Source organism: Nansenia antarctica, assembly GCF_963989245.1.
Source record: "Nansenia antarctica genome assembly, chromosome: 8".
In the NCBI taxonomy this organism is placed as follows: domain Eukaryota; kingdom Metazoa; phylum Chordata; class Actinopteri; order Argentiniformes; family Microstomatidae; genus Nansenia; species Nansenia antarctica.
In genome coordinates, this window is record NC_137678.1 from 7,279,878 (window position 1) to 7,302,548 (window position 22,671).

General features: G+C 43.9%; 1 protein-coding gene across 1 annotated transcript; it reads right to left on the reverse strand.

Moving 5' to 3' along the window:
* Nucleotides 1–417: 417 nt before the first annotated feature.
* LOC308163788 (tudor domain-containing protein 5-like) lies at nt 418–22,362 on the reverse strand (the record flags this gene model as incomplete). Its single annotated transcript, XM_080537976.1, has 17 exons — nt 418–531; nt 2,045–2,096; nt 11,287–11,439; nt 11,588–11,664; nt 11,941–12,045; nt 12,371–12,499; nt 12,781–12,981; nt 13,131–13,197; nt 13,579–13,788; nt 15,738–15,955; nt 17,748–17,950; nt 18,439–18,601; nt 18,941–18,997; nt 19,167–19,250; nt 19,635–19,825; nt 21,196–21,708; nt 22,134–22,362. The coding sequence occupies 17 exons, from the start codon at nt 22,360–22,362 to the stop codon at nt 418–420; spliced, it is 2,766 nt and encodes a 921-aa protein (XP_080394102.1).
* Nucleotides 22,363–22,671: the final 309 nt, after the last annotated feature.

The window sequence follows — 22,671 nt, forward strand, 5'->3', positions numbered from 1 at the left end:
ATGTTACCCCTCGGCCGTGTCATCAGCAAGCATGGTATCCCCTACCATTGCTATGCTGACGACACACAACTCTACATTAAACTGGACCCAACCCCTCAGTCAACCTCATCTGCACTCACCATCTGCCTGGAGGAGATAAAGGCGTGGATGAGAGTTAACTTCCTTCAATTAAATAGCTGCAAAACAGAAGCCATCCTCATCGGCACCCCTCACCAGGTTAAATCATCCCCCATAACAAGCATCACTTTCTCTGGACAGGTTATCCCTCTGTCATCCGTCGTCACCAACCTTGGTGTTCGAATGGACCCCCACCTCAACTACGAGGCCCACATTAAACACATATCCAAAACGTCATTCTTCCACCTTAGAAATATAGCAAAACTCCGCCCCACCCTGTCTTTGCCCGATGCCGAGAAGTTAGTCCATGCCTTTGTCTCCTCCAGGCTCGACTACTGCAACGCACTTCTCATCGGGATCCCTAGCAAGAGCCTTCAGAAGCTCCAGTACATTCAGAACAGCGCTGCTAGGATCCTGATGAGAGTGCGCAAATACGATCACATCACACCCATCCTCCACTCACTACACTGGCTTCCCATCTCCTCTCGGATCATTTACAAAATCTCACTGTTAACTCATCAATGCATTCACGGCAACGCACCCCCTTACCTCAAGGACCTGGTCAAATCCCACAGCCCCTCCACTCGCACTCTCCGCTCATCAAATGCAAACCTCCTCAAACCCACCAAAACCCACCTCCGCTCCATGGGAGACCGGGCCTTCTGCTCCATCGCCCCCGAACTGTGGAACGCCCTCCCTGCCCACCTGAGAGCACCACAATCGGTCGACTCTTTTAAGAGCGGACTTAAGACTCATCTTTTTAACAAAGCGTTCCAGTAGCCAGATTTGTATTTATTTTTTTCTTTCGTTTTATGCCACAGTGTCTTTTTAACCTTTCTGCTTTTGATGTTTTTAGTGATCTTTATTGTGTTGTGCTGTTTTTGTTTCTTTTATTGACTGTAGCACTTTGAGATTCTTGAAATGTAAAGTGCTTTATAAATAAAATCCATTATTATTATTATTATTATGCAAGGAAATTCTAAAAAGTTTTTTTTTTAAAATCATACCAAATACTTCTACTACAATCATTTAAACAACGGTGCTTTCTCAACCCTCACCATGGCTTGTCTCCGACACTGACGTAGACGACATTTCTTTTTTTCCCTTTTTTAATAGCTTTTAATTTGAAACAGAGAGCGGAAGTGTTGATAAAAAATAAAAATAAAAAAGACATATTTACATTGAAACGGTAGTGTATGTTGCTGGTATGATGTCTTTCTTTCTTTCTTAATTCTTTTTTTTATTTTTTTATTACTGATAACATTTTATTTAAAAAAAGAAAAAAAATATTTAAATTTCTTTATTTTCAAATATGAATGACATTTTAAAATGTATGGACATCTTTGTACATTGTGTTGCAATCTTCTTATGTCAAATGTGGATTAGAAAAGACAAATGTCAAAACAAAAAATAATTCAATGCTGCCATCTTGTGTTAAGTTTAGGTCAACCTTAAAGTTGTGCATTACACATTTAGTGCTAAAACAGCTTGCCATCATTCCTACAAACTCACCTCACAGCGCATTGTTGACAGATTGCAGTTCATTGACAGTTAAGTCTGCGTGCAGCATGGGTTCCAGTCTTTCCATTTTCTTATTGCAGTATAAGTAGTTACTGAAGACCGACAAGTTACCATTGTTGCTCCTGCCTGTCCGCATTTCATCAAACCATAAAGAAATGCAGCTGTCATAGCACTGAATGAGGTGAAACTGTAGGCGTGACAAACTGAATGACGTCAAATTGGCATGACATAAGCTGAATCTTATGTTTGCGTAGATCCCCTATAATAGGGGCCCGATTACAGGCGCCTCTGGGACATGAGGATGCCTCTAAGGGTGGGGGTGCAAACATGTTTGTGAGGGTGGTAGGATGTCTGTAAACTGGAGGTATGTCTGTAGTGGAGGGGGCAGAGGGAGCTGCTGAACTACAGCTGTCTGATGCATCAGAGTCTCAGAGCCCAACATCACCCTGATCTGGAGCCTGCAGAGGTGAGAGAGAGAGGGCAGAGACACTTGGTGTGAGGTCAGCCCAGGACCAGGGGTCCCCAGTCTACAGAGGTCCTGAGGACCAGGGGACCCCAGCCTACAGAGGTCCTGAGGACCAGGGGGACCAGGGGTCCCCAGCCTACAGAGGTCCTGAGGACCAGGGGACCCCAGCCTACAGATCAGCCGTGTGTGTGTGTGTGCGCGTGTGCATGCGCAGGGGTGATGAGTGAGCTGCGTAATCTCATGACCCATGTTGCTGACCAGGGGCCAGGCACTTACGGAAGGCAGTGGCAGCACCCATCTGACCTTACTTGCAGGAATTACCGATCCCGATTTGGTAATGAAACCCCATTGTTCTCCCTGGATGATTGGCAGTACCAGAACAAATTAATTAAAATTAAGCCCTACAGGGCCAGAGGTCAGCCCAGGACCAGGGGTCCCCAGCCTACAGAGGTCCTGAGGACCAGGGGACCCCAGCCTACAGAGGTCCTGAGGACCAGGGGGACCGGGGTCCCCAGCCTACAGAGGTCCTGAGGACCAGGGGACTCCAGCCTACAGAGGTCCTGAGGACCAGGGGTCCCCAGCATACAGAGGTCCTTAGGACCAGGGGACCCCAGCCTACAGAGGTCCTTAGGACCAGGGGTCCCCAGCCTACAGATCAGCCGTGTGTGTGTGTGCGCGTGTGGACTGTTGTTCTTTGTTCAGAAAAAAAAAAAGAAAAAAAAGGGAAATAATGCAATGTTGTAATGCTATTGTTAATGTTTGGGATTGTTATTGTCAATGGAATTGCAGACGGAGATGCAAGCATGTCATTTGCAAACAGCTAAAGGAAAGGAGATGTTACATATAGGCATTATGTTAGTAGCCTGTGTTACAGGGACACCTAGGGGTGACCTGATAATGTTGCATATAAGACCCGGATGTTGTATGTGGGCGTGCGCGGGAGGAACCGCAGTTTAATAAAAGTCATACTGAAACAGTTTTGGGTCGCTCCACCGCCAAAAAATCTCACTCCAAACTTTTGGTGAAACTTGGCAGCCCTGCAGATTCACCCAAGATGGCCGCCAGCATAACAACACAACCAGACTCACCTAAGATGGCCGCCAGCCTTACAACACAACCAGACTCAACTAAGATGGCCGCCAGTCTTACAGCACAGCCAGACTCACCTATGATGGCCGCCAGCCTTACAACACAACCAGACTCACTTAAGATGGCCGCCAGCCTTACAACACAACCAGACTCACCTAAGATGGCCGCCAGCCTTACAAACACTCTCCAAGTATATCCAGCTGCGGACATCACGCCTATCACCCGGACGCTTGATGGACCATATTTGGTTGGAGTGGTTGGAGCGCGTCATCATACCGCGCCTGCATATTTGCATATTGCGCCTGCATATTTGCATAGACTACGTCATCGCAAATCATTTATGCAAGAAATGTTTATACTAAGGATAGTTGATTGTTGAAGTGACTGCATGAAAAGGTAATTTTGTGGCTTATATGCCTTGTTGTGATTTTAATAGATAGCTGGAACTCAGCCATATGTTTTACGTACCATTTTCTAGCATTGACTAATTTTAGATGCACTTGAATTCTACAGGGAAAGGAGGTTTTCATTGCTGACCTTCATGTAACCGCAACGTGGGTCCAGCCCCACAACTGTGATCCCATGAGCCATTTCCCAGTAAGTCAAATGATTGAGCCGGTATTTGAATAAGATAAACAGCTATGTAGACAACATTGTATCCAGCATTACAATTGGCATGCCCTTCCAAACAGACAAACAGACTGAAGAACTGCTTCTACCACAGGGCCGTCAAGGCCCTGAACACAGCAAAGGCCTAAGTTCTGGGCCCAGGACAGTCTGGACGGATTGTATGGCAGCTAGTGCTGAGGCACAAACATGTACATTTCAAGCCTGCAAACTGTGACACTTTAAATAACGTGAAAAAATAATTTTGTGCAATATGACAACCCTAGTTGACTATCTGTGCAGTATAGTACAGTGGATTGTGTACATAGCTTTTATTTATGTAAACCAGCTCCTTACCTTCTTGTGATTTTATTCTTTTTCTAAAAGTGTTTTTTTTCTTCCCTTTCCTAACACCAGGGGAGCCACCCCTCCTAAATTTCGTTGTTTGGTACCTGTACTGTAGCAATGACAATAAAGTCCATTCATTCATTCATTCATTCATGGGACATCAGCACATTAGCTGTGTTGGTCCTAAATACCTTCTTTTTTTTTTTAAACTTGATTTCATCAAGGTAAATTAAATGGTTTCCTAACACTAAGCCAAAAAAACACTACATGTATGAGAAAGGACTTCATCAAATTATCATGTAATTCATAATCATGCACACCCCAGTTAAGTGTTGGATAAAAATGATAAATGCAGTACATGGTTTTGAACAGGAACATGCTGATCAGAAGGATGCCCTTATACTTCCACTGTGGGTTCCAGGCCACTTTGTCCTGTGTGTAAGTGTACTATACCCATATATACAGCCCGTTCCAAATTATTATGCAAATGATATTTTTCTCAGATTTTCCTAAATAGTCGATGCAAATGACAATCAGTATAATTTTCAAGTCATCAACCGTTAGAGTATAATTCAAATTTTATTCAACAAACCTCCCAATGATAACAGTATTTTTCTAAAAAATAAAAAACTCAAAATCCACTGTTCCAAATTATTATGCACAACAGAGTTTCAAAACATTTTATAGGTTGTAAAGAACTACAAATGGTAATTTTATGAATTTAGGGTTAGGAGGTCATATTAGGAGGTCATATTTACTGAAATCAAAAGCTATTTCAAACAAAAACATCTTAACAGGTCAAGTTACATGTTAACATAGGACCCCTTCTTTGATATCACCTTCACAATTCTTGCATCCATTGAACTTGTGAGTTTTTGGACAGTTTCTGCTTGAATTTCTTTGCAGGATGCCAGAATAGCCTCCCAGAGCTGCTGTTTTGATGTGAACTGCCTCCCACCCTCATATATATTTTGCTTGAGGATGCTCCAAAGGTTCTCAATAGGGTTGAGGTCAGGGGAAGATGGGGGCCACACCATGAGTTTCTCTCCTTTTATGCCTATAGCAGCCAATGACACAGAGGTATTCTTTGCAGCATGACATCCTGCATTGTCATGCATGAAGATGATTTTGCTACGGAAGGCACGGTTCTACTTTTTGTACCACGGAAGAAAGTGGTCAGTCAGAAACTCTACATACTTTGCCGAGGTCATTTTCACACCTTCAGGGACCTTAAAAGGGCCTACCAGCTCTCTCCCCATGATTCCGGCCCAAAACATGACTCCGCCACCTCCTTGCTGACGTCGCAGCCTTGTTGGGACATGGTGGCCATCCACCAACCATCCACTACTCCATCCATCTGTGTTACATAAATAAAGGCTATGTACACTATCCACTATACTATACTGTACAGATAAAACACTGTGCTGTACTCTATGCTATGCTATACCTATTCTAACATTTCCTATTTCTCTGCAACCTTATGTACCCTAGGGTTGTCATATTGCACATAGTGTTATTGCACATTCATTTAAAGTGTCGCAGTTTGCAGGCTTGAAATGTACACATTTGTGCCTCAGCACTACACCTGATTTTTCAATCCAGCAGCTGCCATCAATCCGTCCATCCGTTTCCCAGTAAGTCAAATGATTGAGCCGGTATTTGAATAAGATAAACAGCTATGTAGACAACATTGTATCCAGCATTACAATTGGCATGCCCTTCATGGGACATCAGCACATTAGCTGTGTTGGTCCTAAATACCTTCTTTTTTTTTTAAACTTGATTTCATCAAGGTAAATTAAATGGTTTCCTAACACTAAGCCAAAAAAACACTACATGTATGAGAAAGGACTTCATCAAATTATCATGTAATTCATAATCATGCACACCCCAGTTAAGTGTTGGATAAAAATGATAAATGCAGTACATGGTTTTGAACAGGAACATGCTGATCAGAAGGATGCCCTTATCCTTCCACTGTGGGTTCCAGGCCACTTTGTCCTGTGTGTAAGTGTACTATACCCATATATACAGCCCGTTCCAAATTATTATGCAAATGATATTTTTCTCAGATTTTCCTAAATAGTCGATGCAAATGACAATCAGTATAATTTTCAAGTCATCAACCGTTAGAGTATAATTCAAATTTTATTGAACAAACCTCCCAATGATAACAGTATTTTTTTTTAAAAATAAAAAACTCAAAATCCACTGTTCCAAATTATTATGCACAACAGAGTTTCAAAACATTTTATAGGTTGTAAAGAACTACAAATGGTAATTTGATGAATTTAGGGTTAGGAGGTCATATTAGGAGGTCATATTTACTGAAATCAAAAGCTATTTCAAACAAAAACATCTTAACAGGTCAAGTTACATGTTAACATAGGACCCCTTCTTTGATATCACCTTCACAATTCTTGCATCCATTGAACTTGTGAGTTTTTGGACAGTTTCTGCTTGAATTTCTTTGCAGGATGCCAGAATAGCCTCCCAGAGCTGCTGTTTTGATGTGAACTGCCTCCCACCCTCATATATATTTTGCTTGAGGATGCTCCAAAGGTTCTCAATAGGGTTGAGGTCAGGGGAAGATGGGGGCCACACCATGAGTTTCTCTCCTTTTATGCCTATAGCAGCCAATGACACAGAGGTATTCTTTGCAGCATGACATCCTGCATTGTCATGCATGAAGATGATTTTGCTACGGAAGGCACGGTTCTACTTTTTGTACCACGGAAGAAAGTGGTCAGTCAGAAACTCTACATACTTTGCCGAGGTCATTTTCACACCTTCAGGGACCTTAAAAGGGCCTACCAGCTCTCTCCCCATGATTCCGGCCCAAAACATGACTCCGCCACCTCCTTGCTGACGTCGCAGCCTTGTTGGGACATGGTGGCCATCCACCAACCATCCACTACTCCATCCATCTGTGTTACATAAATAAAGGCTATGTACACTATCCACTATACTATACTGTACAGATAAAACACTGTGCTGTACTCTATGCTATGCTATACCTATTCTAACATTTCCTATTTCTCTGCAACCTTATGTACCCTAGGGTTGTCATATTGCACATAGTGTTATTGCACATTCATTTAAAGTGTCGCAGTTTGCAGGCTTGAAATGTACACATTTGTGCCTCAGCACTACACCTGATTTTTCAATCCAGCAGCTGCCATCAATCCGTCCATCCGTTTCCCAGTAAGTCAAATGATTGAGCCGGTATTTGAATAAGATAAACAGCTATGTAGACAACATTGTATCCAGCATTACAATTGGCATGCCCTTCATGGGACATCAGCACATTAGCTGTGTTGGTCCTAAATACCTTCTTTTTTTTTTAAACTTGATTTCATCAAGGTAAATTAAATGGTTTCCTAACACTAAGCCAAAAAAACACTACATGTATGAGAAAGGACTTCATCAAATTATCATGTAATTCATAATCATGCACACCCCAGTTAAGTGTTGGATAAAAATGATAAATGCAGTACATGGTTTTGAACAGGAACATGCTGATCAGAAGGATGCCCTTATCCTTCCACTGTGGGTTCCAGGCCACTTTGTCCTGTGTGTAAGTGTACTATACCCATATATACAGCCCGTTCCAAATTATTATGCAAATGATATTTTTCTCAGATTTTCCTAAATAGTCGATGCAAATGACAATCAGTATAATTTTCAAGTCATCAACCGTTAGAGTATAATTCAAATTTTATTGAACAAACCTCCCAATGATAACAGTATTTTTTTTTTAAATAAAAAACTCAAAATCCACTGTTCCAAATTATTATGCACAACAGAGTTTCAAAACATTTTATAGGTTGTAAAGAACTACAAATGGTAATTTGATGAATTTAGGGTTAGGAGGTCATATTAGGAGGTCATATTTACTGAAATCAAAAGCTATTTCAAACAAAAACATCTTAACAGGTCAAGTTACATGTTAACATAGGACCCCTTCTTTGATATCACCTTCACAATTCTTGCATCCATTGAACTTGTGAGTTTTTGGACAGTTTCTGCTTGAATTTCTTTGCAGGATGCCAGAATAGCCTCCCAGAGCTGCTGTTTTGATGTGAACTGCCTCCCACCCTCATATATATTTTGCTTGAGGATGCTCCAAAGGTTCTCAATAGGGTTGAGGTCAGGGGAAGATGGGGGCCACACCATGAGTTTCTCTCCTTTTATGCCTATAGCAGCCAATGACACAGAGGTATTCTTTGCAGCATGACATCCTGCATTGTCATGCATGAAGATGATTTTGCTACGGAAGGCACGGTTCTACTTTTTGTACCACGGAAGAAAGTGGTCAGTCAGAAACTCTACATACTTTGCCGAGGTCATTTTCACACCTTCAGGGACCTTAAAAGGGCCTACCAGCTCTCTCCCCATGATTCCGGCCCAAAACATGACTCCGCCACCTCCTTGCTGACGTCGCAGCCTTGTTGGGACATGGTGGCCATCCACCAACCATCCACTACTCCATCCATCTGTGTTACATAAATAAAGGCTATGTACACTATCCACTATACTATACTGTACAGATAAAACACTGTGCTGTACTCTATGCTATGCTATACCTATTCTAACATTACCTATTTCTCTGCAACCTTATGTACCCTAGGGTTGTCATATTGCACATAGTGTTATTGCACATTCATTTAAAGTGTCGCAGTTTGCAGGCTTGAAATGTACACATTTGTGCCTCAGCACTACACCTGATTTTTCAATCCAGCAGCTGCCATCAATCCGTCCATCCGTTTCCCAGTAAGTCAAATGATTGAGCCGGTATTTGAATAAGATAAACAGCTATGTAGACAACATTGTATCCAGCATTACAATTGGCATGCCCTTCATGGGACATCAGCACATTAGCTGTGTTGGTCCTAATGTAGGGTGTAAAAGCTTAGCGGTTACAATGGAATGGTTTAGCAATGTGGCTGTATGTTGTTTATAGCAAAGCATAACTTGATATCAATAATCTGACTCCAAGTAATTTAATTGAGGCAAATGAGGCTTTAATAATACGGTGAACTTTTATTAGAACTTTTATTAGTAACAATTAACACATAATTGTTACTTTACAATTAACACATACAAAAAAAAAGATTCTGAGTGGGGCAGAAAGTAAGGAGAAGAATGGAGAGAGGGCATGTCAACAGGGCATGGGCCGGATTAGAACACATGCCGACATGCCTGTGACCAGAACACCAGGTGTCACCACATTCTTGAGACCTTGTCAAAGACCACTGCATTTCGTGACGTTAGAATTATAAGGTTCTATCTCCATTTTTGTCAATTTTGTTTTTTACATAATCTGATCCATTAGGTGTTTATTAATGCCTTCGTGGTGTTGTTTTAAAAATGTTTACATTTTTGAGTTAGTAATTAATCAAATACAAAGGTTCCATCTCACAAAACATAATAATAATAATAATAATTCATTAAATTGATATAGGGCTTTTCCGAGGCTCAAAGACGGTGACAATTGAATGTAATAATGGAATGTAAAAACTTTGACGCTCAATATCTCTGAACTACCCTAAACGGAGATAGAACCTTATCATTCTAAACGGAGATAGAACCTTATAATTCTAAACGGAGATAGAACCTTATAATTCTAAACGGAGATAGAACCTCATCATTCTAAACGGAGATAGAACCTTATAATTCTAAAAGGAGATAGAACCTTATCATTCTAAACGGAGATAGAACCTTATAATTCTAAACGTAGATAGAACCTTATAATTCTAAACGGAGATAGAACCTTAGAATTCTAAACAGAGATAGAACCTTAGAACATACATTTTTAATACACAATACAATACTTTCAAATATTGTAGTTTCTTGGGCTTGGAGGGTTTGGGACTCGACTCAGGCTTCTGACTCACTACTTTGGGCTCAGGTGTGGCTACCTTCTTTGGGCCTGCCACGACAGATTTCTTGCTCACTGTAATACAAATATACGCGTATGAGTGCACCAAATTCAAACAGTCACTGATTGCATTACAGGGTTCGACAGTAACGCTTTTTTACTTGTAAAACATTCGCCGGGTTTGTTTGCGCGAGCCCAGACGTTGCTGATAGATCCTGGATATTTTTACCTGTGTGCAGGAAGAACAACAGACAGCGCAGGCGCCAGACCAGACTAGATGATCCTGAGTGAAGATATTATCAAAGCGTACGGGTGATCGACAGGCGCGTACGCTTTGATAATATCTTCACTCCACGATCATCTAGTCTAGTCTCGCGCCTGCGCCGTCTGTTGTTCTTCCTGCACACAGGTAAACATATCCGGGATCTAGCAGCTTCGTCGGGCTCACGCAAACAAACCCGGCGAATTTGTTACTTGCTCCGGGCAAGTAAAAAAGTGTTACTGTCGAACCCTGTATTATAAGAGGAGAAGGAGAGTGGAGTAAAACCACAGAGTAGAGTACTCTAGATGTCTTCTCTCCTAGGCCTTGTTACTGTGAGTTACAGTAGATCAGTCATAGGCTTCAAGGCCATTAAGTTGAGATGTTTATGCCAATGGGAGGTTGGCACAAAGAGTTGAATTAAGCGTATATTTGAAATTAGGATTCAGGCCTATACAAAACAGCCTGCTCTGGTGGGGGGAAATGATCTTCACAGAAAGATGTATTGTGTTTTTCTACCTGCAATATCACTGTTATGTGTTATGAAGGTGATGTATGTGTGTTAGTATGTACATAATAATTGACGTGTGTTATTGATTTGTCTATGACAGTAGTGTGTTAAGGTGTTGGTCTATGACAGTAGTGTGTTAAGGTGTTGGTCTATGACAGTAGTGTGTTAAGGTGTTGGTCTGTGACAGTAGTGTGTTATGGTGTTGGTCTGTGACAGTAGTGTGTTATGCTGTTGGTCTATGACAGTAGTGTGTTATGGTGTTGGTCTGTGACAGTAGTGTGTTAAGGTGTTGGTCTATGACAGTAGTGTGTTAAGGTGTTGGTCTATGACAGTAGTGTGTTAAGGTGTTGGTCTATGACAGTAGTGTGTTAAGGTGTTGGTCTGTGACAGTAGTGTGTTAAGGTGTTGGTCTGTGACAGTAGTGTGTTAAGGTGTTGGTCTATGACAGCGGTATGTTAAGGTGTTGGTCTGTGGTTGAGGTAGCCAACCTCTGGGCTCCAGACTGGGCCGTCTCAGCTAGCCGTCTCTCCAGGTTCTGGATCTTCTCCAGCGCTGCCTGGAGGGCCTCCTCCGCTTTCAGGGCCCTGACCTCTGAACTCTGGGCACCGACCTCTGAACTCTGGGCATGGACCTCAACCCCACTGACACACACACAGAAATACACGCTCACACACACAGTCTTGAAACCATACATGTCAACAAATGTGGAAGTACCATAATAATAATAATCTTGACATCATCATAAACAAACAGACATGCTGCATAAAAGTAATAAAAGTAATAACTCACAGATCCATCACGGTGGCCAAGGCATCAAAGGCTGTCTGAGTGCTGTCAGTGTGTGGACAGACAACCATGTCCTCAGCCTGACACAACAAACACACAAGTAAAAAAATAAAAAAATAATATGTTTTTAGGGCATTTCTGCTTTATTAGGATAGAGACAGTAGAGATTGACAGGAAGTATGGGTGAGAGAGAGGGGGGGGATGACTTGCAGCTGTCGATGGCCGGAATTGGACCAAGGACATGGCGATGATATGGCATGGATGGTTGACTTACTTATAATAGACATGCTTTATCTATTGTACACAATCTAACTCTTGTTCAATCCGAGGGCGTGATACAGGGTCAGAGGTCATACCTGGGCCTTGAAGTTGGCCTGTGTCACCCCGATGAACTCCAGCTCTGGGAGGTCAGGCAGCTGCTTCACTTCTTTTTCATTGCTCCCAACAGCAGGGTCTGCAGCCTAAAACACATCAGGGTTCGACAGTAACGCTTTTTTACTTGTCCGGAGCAAGTAAAACATTCGCCGGGTTTGTTTGCGCGAGCCCGACGACGCTGCTGGATCCTGGATATTTTTACCTGTGTGCAGGAAGAACAACAGACGGCGCAGGCGCCAGACTAGACTACATGATCGTGAGTGAAGATATTATCAAAGCGGATGGGTGATCGACAGGCGCGTGCGCTTTGATAATATCTTCACTCCACGATCATTAGTCTGCTACAATGAGAGTGTGATGTGTGTGTGTGTGTGTGTGTACTGTTAGAATTGGGAAAGGGGAGCTCCTCACCTGGGGTGTGGCAGGGGTTTGGGTGCAGGGCTCTGGGGTTTGGCCCACCACGTCCATGTCTACTTCCATCCCTTCAACAAACACACCCTCGCCCAGATACAGGGTCACAGGGTTGAACTGGTCACACAGCTGAAAGAAGAAATACGTTTGACACAACAAATGGATGGATGCAATGGATCATTGTTGTTGAATGGGATATATACAGTACATGTATAAGCAAGTGTATGTGTGTGTGTGTGTAAATGGTAAATGGACTGCACTTATATAGCGCCTTTTTTGCTGCTCCAAAGCACTTTACAACGGCCTCTCATTCACACACACATTCACACACCAATGGCGGCAAGCTGCCATGCAAGGCACTGGCCCGCTCACTGGGAGCAATTTTGTGTGTGTGTGTGTACATTACTGACCTCTGAGTTGACTGCAGAGGGACAGGAGAGCCCGTGGCCCTGGCTCTGCAGGACACTGTGAATGTACACGTCCTCCTCCGTGTCTGTCTCACACAGGAAGACCTGCAGGAAGTCTGCGTGGTAGCTGTGCAGAGCTGCCCACAGGAGGCGCTCACAGCACAGCTTCCGGAAGGAGCTGGTAGCGTTCAAACTCCAACTGCCCTGGAACACCAAAACACAGGCTTTTAATATGGAATGGGAGATAAGAGTGCTATCTGGAAGTCAATGGGACTATGGGAGCAATACAATGTTAAAAGCTTGGGGAGATTGGTGGTCAATAACAGTGATATGAGATGTGTGTGGAGCCTTACACCCATAGGCTTGATTCCACTGAGTGATGAGGGGACCGCTTGGGCCGGGAGCTCAGAGTAACAAGACCTTGGGGTGAGAAAGCAGAGAGATGTAGGGGGACAACAGCAAAACAGACAAGGAGGCCTAACACTTGTCGTTAAAATGACTGTCACATTTACAGGACATTGATTTTACACTACAATATGTGGCAAGAAGCGGTCTCCCACAAAAAACCCAAAACATTTTAGTCTAGCCGTAGTCAGCGACGAAAACTTTGACTGAGACTGCACTGGAATGTTTTTATCAACTGGAACTGGACTGGAACTAAGAAACATGGAGGTGACTTCTTCATCTAAACACCAATGACTAAAAGTGACTAAAAAGCCTGCCAATATTAACACTGGTCTAGTGAAACCTGCCCATTGACTTTCATTGCTCTCTGTCTGAACTGGACCAGAAGAAGCCTACTTGAGGAACTTGAGGCTGGTCCTGTCCACAGTGGTGAGGTCCCCGAAGTCCACGTAGTACACCTCCACCTGGGTCTGGCTGAGGACGCGGTGGATGACGACCCGGTAGAACCACTCGTCTCTGGGAGCCACGCAGCACACCTGGCCCTGACGCACGAAACGTGAGGGAAGGGAGTACCGCTCCGACACCTCGAGATAGGTGTAGCAACTCCTAAGAGGAAGAGGCGTTTCCCACAAACTCTGACATCATCTTGCAACTCGTTACATTACATTTTGGGCATTTAGCAGCAGACGTCTTTAACCAAAGCGAACTGACAACAAATAGATTTGTCTAAGTAAGTGAATCATATATCCATCAGTCATGGTAAGAAAACATAATCTATGCTAGGACCAGGAGCCATTGGCAGTCGCAATGCTAGAATAATTTTTTCTTTCTTTTTTATTCTATTCATGGTTCTATGTTACCACTCCAGATACAGGAATCTGACCGGATCATATGTGTGGTGGCCTGGGAAAACCCGTCGGATGTCGCTGGCGTTCGTGGCAAAGAGCAAAAATAGATGGAAATGTCCTATTTCTGCGATTTTGATATTATGTGGTATTCTAGTACTTTGAACTATTATGGTGAATAAACATTTTAAGAAAACAAAAGAGAAAGTACTTATTTTTATGTTTTTGTGGTGGGTAGTTTGCTAGCGAAACAACGTCACGTGTCTCATTCTCAGTTAAGCAACGCACGCACACATGAGCGAAAGGAGAGACGATACTTCCACCTGTGTTATTGCCAGTTTACTGATGCTCACAATAAGCATAAAGTAATAAAATCTTAACTAGAAGACACACAAATGGATCTGTCCCTCGCATACCGACGAGGCGAGCAGACTAACACCGCATCACAAGCAGACAAACGAGACCGGCCGATCTGCATAGGCTCCTCCCCCGACCCGGAGGAGAAAGGGGTCGGGGGCAGCATGGGGGCAGCATTTCTCACCTTTCACTTTTTTTGACATGATACATTAAAATGCTCATAACTTTTTTTAAATAAAGGGCTATCTCAGTCATTCAACCAGTTATGAATAGCTGAGAACTTCTAATTTATGGAAATATTAAAAAATGAAAATGTCAAAATGCCACCATGTGAAGGGTTTTTCCAGGCCACCACACATATGGTTACGTTCCAGGTCACCTAGGGGCTGCACAGATCAGCATTGTGCTTGCTGCTACTGTACATGTGGTTGCCTGAGATGTTAAGACTCAAGGTATTGTGAGATCTGATAATCTGCAGCATGACTACAATGAAGGCAACCATTGACTCTATATTCATTTCCCATTCCCAATGGGAAATTAAAGTAGAGTCAAAAAGTAGGGCTTTGGGGAGGGCCAGGGAGATCATGGCTGACCCCGCACACCCAGGCCACAGCCTCTTCGCCCCGCTCCCCTCAGGCAGGAGGTCACTAAAGACTGTGAAGGCCCGACACGCACACAGCTTTTTCCCCACGGCCATCCGGCTCCTAAATGCTGCTGCTGGTGTCCCCCCCCCCCTTGCACTATGATCAGGGGTGCAAACTGGTGATGGCCCAAAAAGGTGAAAACATTTTTGGGTGGCTAACCTTTGAATAGCGCTAGCACTAATGGTGTTAAATAGATACCGCTAGCACTAACGGTGGTCTAACAATGATGCATGTGTAAGTAGCGGCAGCCCTGACCTCAACACCTGCAGAATTACTTCGAAAACAGTTTACTGTGACTGTGTTCTCTATGCTGTCTGGAACTGTACCTAGCTCCCTGAAGCAAAACGTTATTTCAACTGCAGCAGAGTTTAGCAGACAGGGAGATTAGCTAGCTTGTGCATCATGTGACATGGATGAGACTTAGACCCCCCCCACCACACCCAAAACATTTTTTTGCAGATCTACACAATTCACATGGATGACCTATTTTGAGATAAAAATGGCTAATTTAGCAGAAAGGTGACAAGTTTGCACCCCTGAATGATGTTGGTTTGCACTGTCTTGTCCTGTCTTGCACCTGTCCTGTTGTAAACTGCGCTCCACTGTCCCAAACCAAATTCCTAACATGTTCACATGTCATGGCAATAAAGTCTTCTAATTCTGATTCAGTCATGTTTCCTCCCCGGTCTAAGCGGCACAGTCTCCTCACCTCATCTCCACCATAATGCTCTCCAGGGCGCGGGCCTCCCGGGTCTCGTGGAAGCGGATGTAGAAGTTACTGGGTGACTCCACGTGCTCCACCAGCACGGCTATCACCTCCCTAGGGTCCCTGGGCGTGGGCGCCCTCAGGCCCTGGCCCCGCAGGGCGTCCAGAGGAACCATACCTGCCATACACCGTACCTGCAGGGGAGGGAACTTGGCCACCATCTAGAGGAGGGAGAAACACACAGCCATGAGTGTCCACAAACACACACACACACATGAATGTGCGTGTAGACACACACACACACACACACGCACACGTACACACACACACATTTTTATTGTCACCACAAAGACACTTTGTGGATTGAATGGGTTGTCCTTGAACATTTACAATCACCAAAGAAGATGTACAGGAGGTGATCAAAGATGTACAGAAATCAAACAACATCTATTCTTGTGAAATGCGTTTCGGTTTCAGCCTCAATTGTCTAGTATGTATTTGGTCCAGCTGCCCCCAGGGGAAACAGAAGCTACGGACTGACCTTGAACAAAAGGGCAAGTAGGACCAGTTACTCTTCTTAGACCAGAGTCAGATCGTGAGTTTAGAACGATAAGGTTCTATCTCCGTTTAGGGTGGTTCCGAGATATTGAGCGTCAAAGTTTTTACATTCCATTATGTTTTGTGAGATGGAACCTTTGTATTTTATTAATTACTAGGGGTGTAACGGATCACGGATAATCCGAGATCCGTACGGATCGCCCCCCACGGTTCGGCACGCATGTGTACCGCGGATCAATTGCAAAATGTAACCAAGTAATAATATTACTTAATATTAGTTAATATCCCTTGTAAATCACAATGTAGAGTTGCCATGAAAAGATAGACGCGACAGTTGCGTGCTTTGTTTTACTCTAAAGCGCAATGATAGGTTGATAATGCAAAAAAAAATCTAGAACAACAAGGCTGCGTTCGTAAATTCGCTCTGGAATCTGATCAGCATTCATGGAACGCCTCTTGTCCAATCAAATTACTTGGTCCCTTTATGACGTCGGACCCAGTGTGCTCTCCGGCGCTCTCAGAGCAAATTTACGAACGCAGCCCAAGTGTTCATGGCGAGTCCTGCTAATGTTGGCGACAGAGAAGAACTCGAAATGCCTCCCTCGTCATTTAAATCCCATGTATGGGAGCACTTTGGCTTTGCTATCAATTATAACAATGAGGGACTGTGTTATTGGAAGTGTGGTCGATAAAAAAGTTACGGTGTTTAAGCGTTGTGCAACGAGAAAGTCGTACGAGCATGGCCACCCATTTGCCGTGACATCACCCTGGTGTGTTGATGGGAGGCACGAAAAAGTCAGCTTGACAACTTCTTATAATGTAGCCAATTTTTTCATACCATGTTTAAAGTAAGGTTTCACTTTATTATTTAGTTAAAAGTGGCATAAAACATGTTTATTTGTCTGCTTTAAAGAGCCCAGTGATTCACTGCTGCAACCAGGTGCCTCCTCCCTCTCTCCTACTGCATCATTTAAGTTGAATGTGTGTTTCTGTTTAATATGTAGCCTAATGTTTGAGTGTAGAATATGTTATGTATATGTATATATATATATACACACACACACATATATATATATATATATATATATATATATATATATATATACCAGTTTTGACATCTTGAATGTTGTTGGGTTTTACACAGTAAAAGTGGTGTTTTTACAGAATTCGAGGAAAAAGCTTTTTATTTTTATTTTTATGTTTTGTGTTGATCCGAAAAATGATCCGATCCGTGACTCAAAAACCGTGACACGATCCGATCCGTGAGTTAGGTGATCCGTTACACCCCTATTAATTACGAACTAAAAAATGTCAACATTTCATGTCAACACAGGCATTAATAAACACCCAATGGATCAGATTATGTAAAAAACTCAATTTTGGTTATAAAACCTTATAATTCTAACGTCACGACCTGTCTTCTCAGACCCGAGTCAGACGGGTCTCTTCTCTCACCTGTTGGAAGGTGGTGGTGGTGATGCGGAGGTCTGTCTCTGACATCAAGTCGTTGTCGGCGGCGGCCTCTCCGTCCTCCCCGTCCTCCTCCTCTCTGCGCCCCTCCCAGGGCGACTCCCCAGAGCTGAAGTAATAGCCCTGGCTGGAGGGGTTCAGCCGGTCACCCTGCTCAGCATCGCCGGGGGTGTCGGGCTCTACAGCCCCTGGCCAAAAACATCACATCAACAAACCTATGGACCTTTGGGGACAGAGCCTTCAGCGTGGCTGCACCTACCCTCTGGAACTCCCTCCCCATAGTGATCCGCAATGCCCCCACCCTGGACTCTCTGTTCTCCAAGGCCTTTGGCCCCTAGTCACTGTTTCAGTTTTGTTTTGTCCTGTTTTTGTCTGTCTGATCATTCCCTTGAATTGTAAAGTGTCCTTGGGGTTTCTGAAAGGCGCTATATAAATTAAAGTTATTATTATTATCAGGGTGCTGCGTTTATAGAATGCCATGAGCTATAAGATACAGTACTCAGTTCTGCCCCTCCTCTTCAAATGACCCTTCCCCCAATGGGACAAATGGCTGTGAACTCTCAATAATGTGGGAACGCAATGGTATTAGCTGAATAGAATAGATAGGATGCATTTTTTACATTTAGCAGACGCTTTTATCCAAAGTAACAATACAAATTGAAACCATCGAGCTGACCTGGTTGCGTGTGGCCGGTGTGTTTGGTGTCGGTGATCATCCAGTGGGGGCCCTCTTCCCCTGCCATAGGCCGCAGATACAGCGTGTCGCTCAGCGCACCAACCATCTCCGTCACGCTCAGGAAGCCACTCTGGGCCACCGGGAGCTCCTCCCCAAACATCCTCTGTTGACCAGGGGGAAATGGTAAATGGTAAATGGACTGCACTTATATAGCACCTTTTTTGCTGCTCCAAAGCGCTTTACAACGGCCTCTCATTCACACATTCACACCCATTCACACACCAATAGCGGCAAGCTACCATGCAAGGCGCCGGCCCGCTCACTGGGAGCAATTTTGGGGTTCAGTGTCTTGCCCAAGGACACTTCGAAATGTGGCCAGCCGGGGATCGAACCGCAGATCTGCCAACTTTGTGATCATTAGGCGGCGACTCTACCTCCTGTGCCACAGCCGCTCCGTAAAGTAGAGTGGAATATGTGTAACAAAGGAAACTAGTATAATTACCTTGTATTCGGCATGAAGATCATGTATTGATATCCCTTCACTGTTCTGAGCAACAACCTAGAAAGAAGGAATCTTCACTGTCACCATCATGTGTGACTAGAACATTAGGAGTTTTCAATGATTTCGGTATCCACCCATAAAGGGGCAACTCAATAGTCTGGCTCCTGACTCATTTACTTAAACGAATGTATTGATTGTAAGTCGCTTTGGGAAGATGTAAACTGACCTGGCGAAGGTTGGCCTTCAGCTCCTCACTGACGGTGCCCGCATGGCCGTTCTCCAGGATACGCTGCCTGAGCTTCTCCTCCAGCTGCATCGTGGCCAATCAAACACAACACATTCACTAGTGGTGATTGGGTGAGTTCCCATTCATATAAATGTGAAGTGCAACGAGACCAATAATCATAACTCATTAAATGTTCTTCACAAAAAAACATGACTTCTAGTAGGAGTGAACTCTACAAGCATTTAAAGTAATGTTCAGGGGTGCAAACTGGTGATGGCCTAAAAAGGTGACAACATTAATTTTTTGCCTGAAAATGAAGAAAATTATCAACATGGTCGATTCACATGGATTTACTATTTTGTGGTAAAAACCGCTAATTTAGCAGAAAGGTGACAAGTTTGCACCCCTGAATGTTACAGTTTCACATACAGAACATTTACTATGAGGTAAAAAGAGAAACAGACTCACTTTTATGACACATTTTTCAAATAGCTGCCCCTGTTGGATGAGCTGTGGCTCAGGTTGTGTCAATTCCATGTCCTGGTGAATTCCATGTCCCCCATGGTCCTGGTGTCCCCCTGAGCTGTTAGGGACAGTGTCCTCAGGACCAGAGGCCATGTGATTCTGTACTGGAGTACCAGAGGGTTTTTCCACAGGAGCTGAAGACAGACAAAATGTTACATTAGTCACAACCAATACCAGATCACTACTGTTTACATTTTACAGTTACACCCATTTACATTTTAACCATTTAGCAGTTAAATTGTATAATAATGAAAATACCACCGCTCATCCGTGATCAGACTTAGCTGAGGTGCTGGAATTGAAGAGTATCAATAAAGTGCAAAAAAAACAGCATCCGTCCGCACACTCAAATCTGTGCAAATAAACCGTAGTTTATTGCACAAACTTTCAGTCATAAACCTTCTTCAGGCATAAAGCAGACAATTTCCCAAATTTCGGCATAAAGCATAAAGCAGACAATTTCCCAAATTTCGTTGTTTGGTACCTGTACTATATCAATGACAATAAAGACCATTCATTCATTCATTCAATTGAATGCAGTGGTATAAAGGCTTCAAACAACATCACTTAATTAGCCAATGCACAACATCTGTGTCAAATATTTCACCTAGTGGCTAGGCATCATGGGAATTGTAGTCCTAGATTTAGTGGACTACAAAAAACATGTGTTCATGAGACAGGAAACACCTAAAAGTACATGAAATATTTACAATATATACTTAACAGAACAAAAAACAATTGAGAAATGCTACAAACATGCAGACATCAGGCAGTAGCCATCATATAGCATAGAACATAGTGTCTAAAGTAATTTATTCATAGCACAACACATGTAGAAATACTCATTCAAGCCTAGGCGTTGTAAACGTTCTAGGGTGTGGATCCAAAAAAGCTCTCTGGCATAACCTCCTGTCCGAGGGGTAATTTGCTCTATGCCGCCTGAACCATTTAGCAGTTACCATTTACCACTTAATTAGAGTTTACAGGGACAGTCTCCCTGGAGAAAGTTAGGGCTAAGTAACGTACTGAAGGGCACACTAGTGGTGGTGTTCCCAGGCGAGTCCAACTTATAGCCATGTATAGTTAAAGGTATAAAACAGGGATACTGAATGATAGCATGCCCATGGACACAAGTGCTAAATGTAGTCCTGCTCAGAAAAAAGCCTTCACATCAGGTGCCTCAAACGCATACATGTAAAGAAAAAGTAAATGTTAAAAAGAAAACGTGAGTTTAGAATTATACAGTTCTATCTCCGTTTAGGGTAGTTCAGAGATAATAATGAGCGTCAAAGTTTTTACATTCCATTATGTTTTGTGAGATGGAACTTTTGTATTTTATGAATTACTAACTCAAAAATGTCAACATTTTAAAAATAACACCACACAGGCATTAATAAACACCTAATGGATCAGATTATGTAAAAAACTCAATTTTGACCAAAAATGGAGATAGAACCTCATAATTCTAACGTCACGATCTGTCTACACTGTAGTACCAACCCACCTGTGTCTACCGCTGTCAAGGGGGTCAGCTGTGGTCGAGGTGGCTTTATCTGCCCCGTCCTCACCGCCGTCCCCCCACGCGATGCCATCAGCGCCCCACCCTGCGACGCCGTCAGCCCCATCGCAGGTGGCGCCACCTTCAGGGTCAGCAGGGAGCCCGTCCGGCTCTGCTTGATCGCCACCAGGTCCGCCGCGGCTGCCAGCATCTCCGCGACGGAGTAGAAGCCGAGGTTGAAGACGCGCAGCGGGTGGCCGAAGCGGCGGGCGAAGCCGTCCTGCAGCTCCGACAGGCCCATGGGCCCCGGGGCGAGCAGCTGCCGCAGCTGTGAGCGCAGCTGAGCGGGCAGGGCCGGGGGGGCGTGGCCCCGCCGGGGGAGGGGGCTGGCGGGGAACAGTTGTTTCCTGTAGTGCGGGGAGAAGAAGCCCATACCGCCCCTGTGTGGTTTGTTGGTCTTAGGGACACGCTGCCGGGCCACCATCTCCCCTATGCGTCGGGTGCTTTCGTCCATAACCGCTGCAGAGGGACCAAGGGATGGGAGGGAGGGAGGGAGGGGAAGAAAAAGCGAGGCAAAGAGTTGGGTTGGAATAAAGTAGTATTTTCGTGCATACGTGTGTAATTTTACTCTGTGCAGGTCATAGTACTAAAATGGTAATGGTAAATGGACTGCACGTATAGCAACTTTTTTGCTGCTCCAAAACGCTTTACAACAGCCTCTCATTCACACATTCACACACACATTCACACACCAATGGCGGCAAGCTGCCATGCAAGGCGCCGGCCCGCTCACTGGGAGCAATTTTGGGGTTCAGTGTCTTGCCCAAGGACACTTCGACATGTGGCCAACCGGGGCTCAAACCGCCGATCTGCCAACCTTGTGATCATTAGACGGCGACTCTACCTCCTGCGCCACAGCCGCACCACTACTAGACTGGGCTTACCTTTCAACACCAAGCTGCCGTCTTCCAAAAAGTCCATCTTCACCACGTCAGGCATCTCCTTGATCATGTCCATCACGCTGTGGAAGCCGAGGGACCTCAGAGGCAGCGGATGGCCCACGATGCAGAGGTAGTCCCGTCTCAGGTCGTCCGGGGACAGGCCTAACTTGGACGAGTTGAGCACGGAGCGAACATCCTTCTTCAGGCCCCACAGTAGCTGGTCTTGGGTCATCATTATTAATGCCTGTGTGGTGTTATTTTTATAATGTTGACATTTTTGAGTTAGTAATTAATAAAATACAAAGGTTCCATCTCACAAAACATAATGGAATGTAAAAACGTTGACGCTCAATATCTCTGAACGACCCTAAGCGGAGATAGAACCTTCTCATTCTAAACGGAGATAGAACCTTCTCATTCTAAACGGAGATAGAACCTTATCATTCTAAACGGAGATAGAACCATATCATTCTAAACGGAGATAGAACCTTCTCATTCTAAACGGAGATAGAACCTCATCATTCTAAACGGAGATAGAACC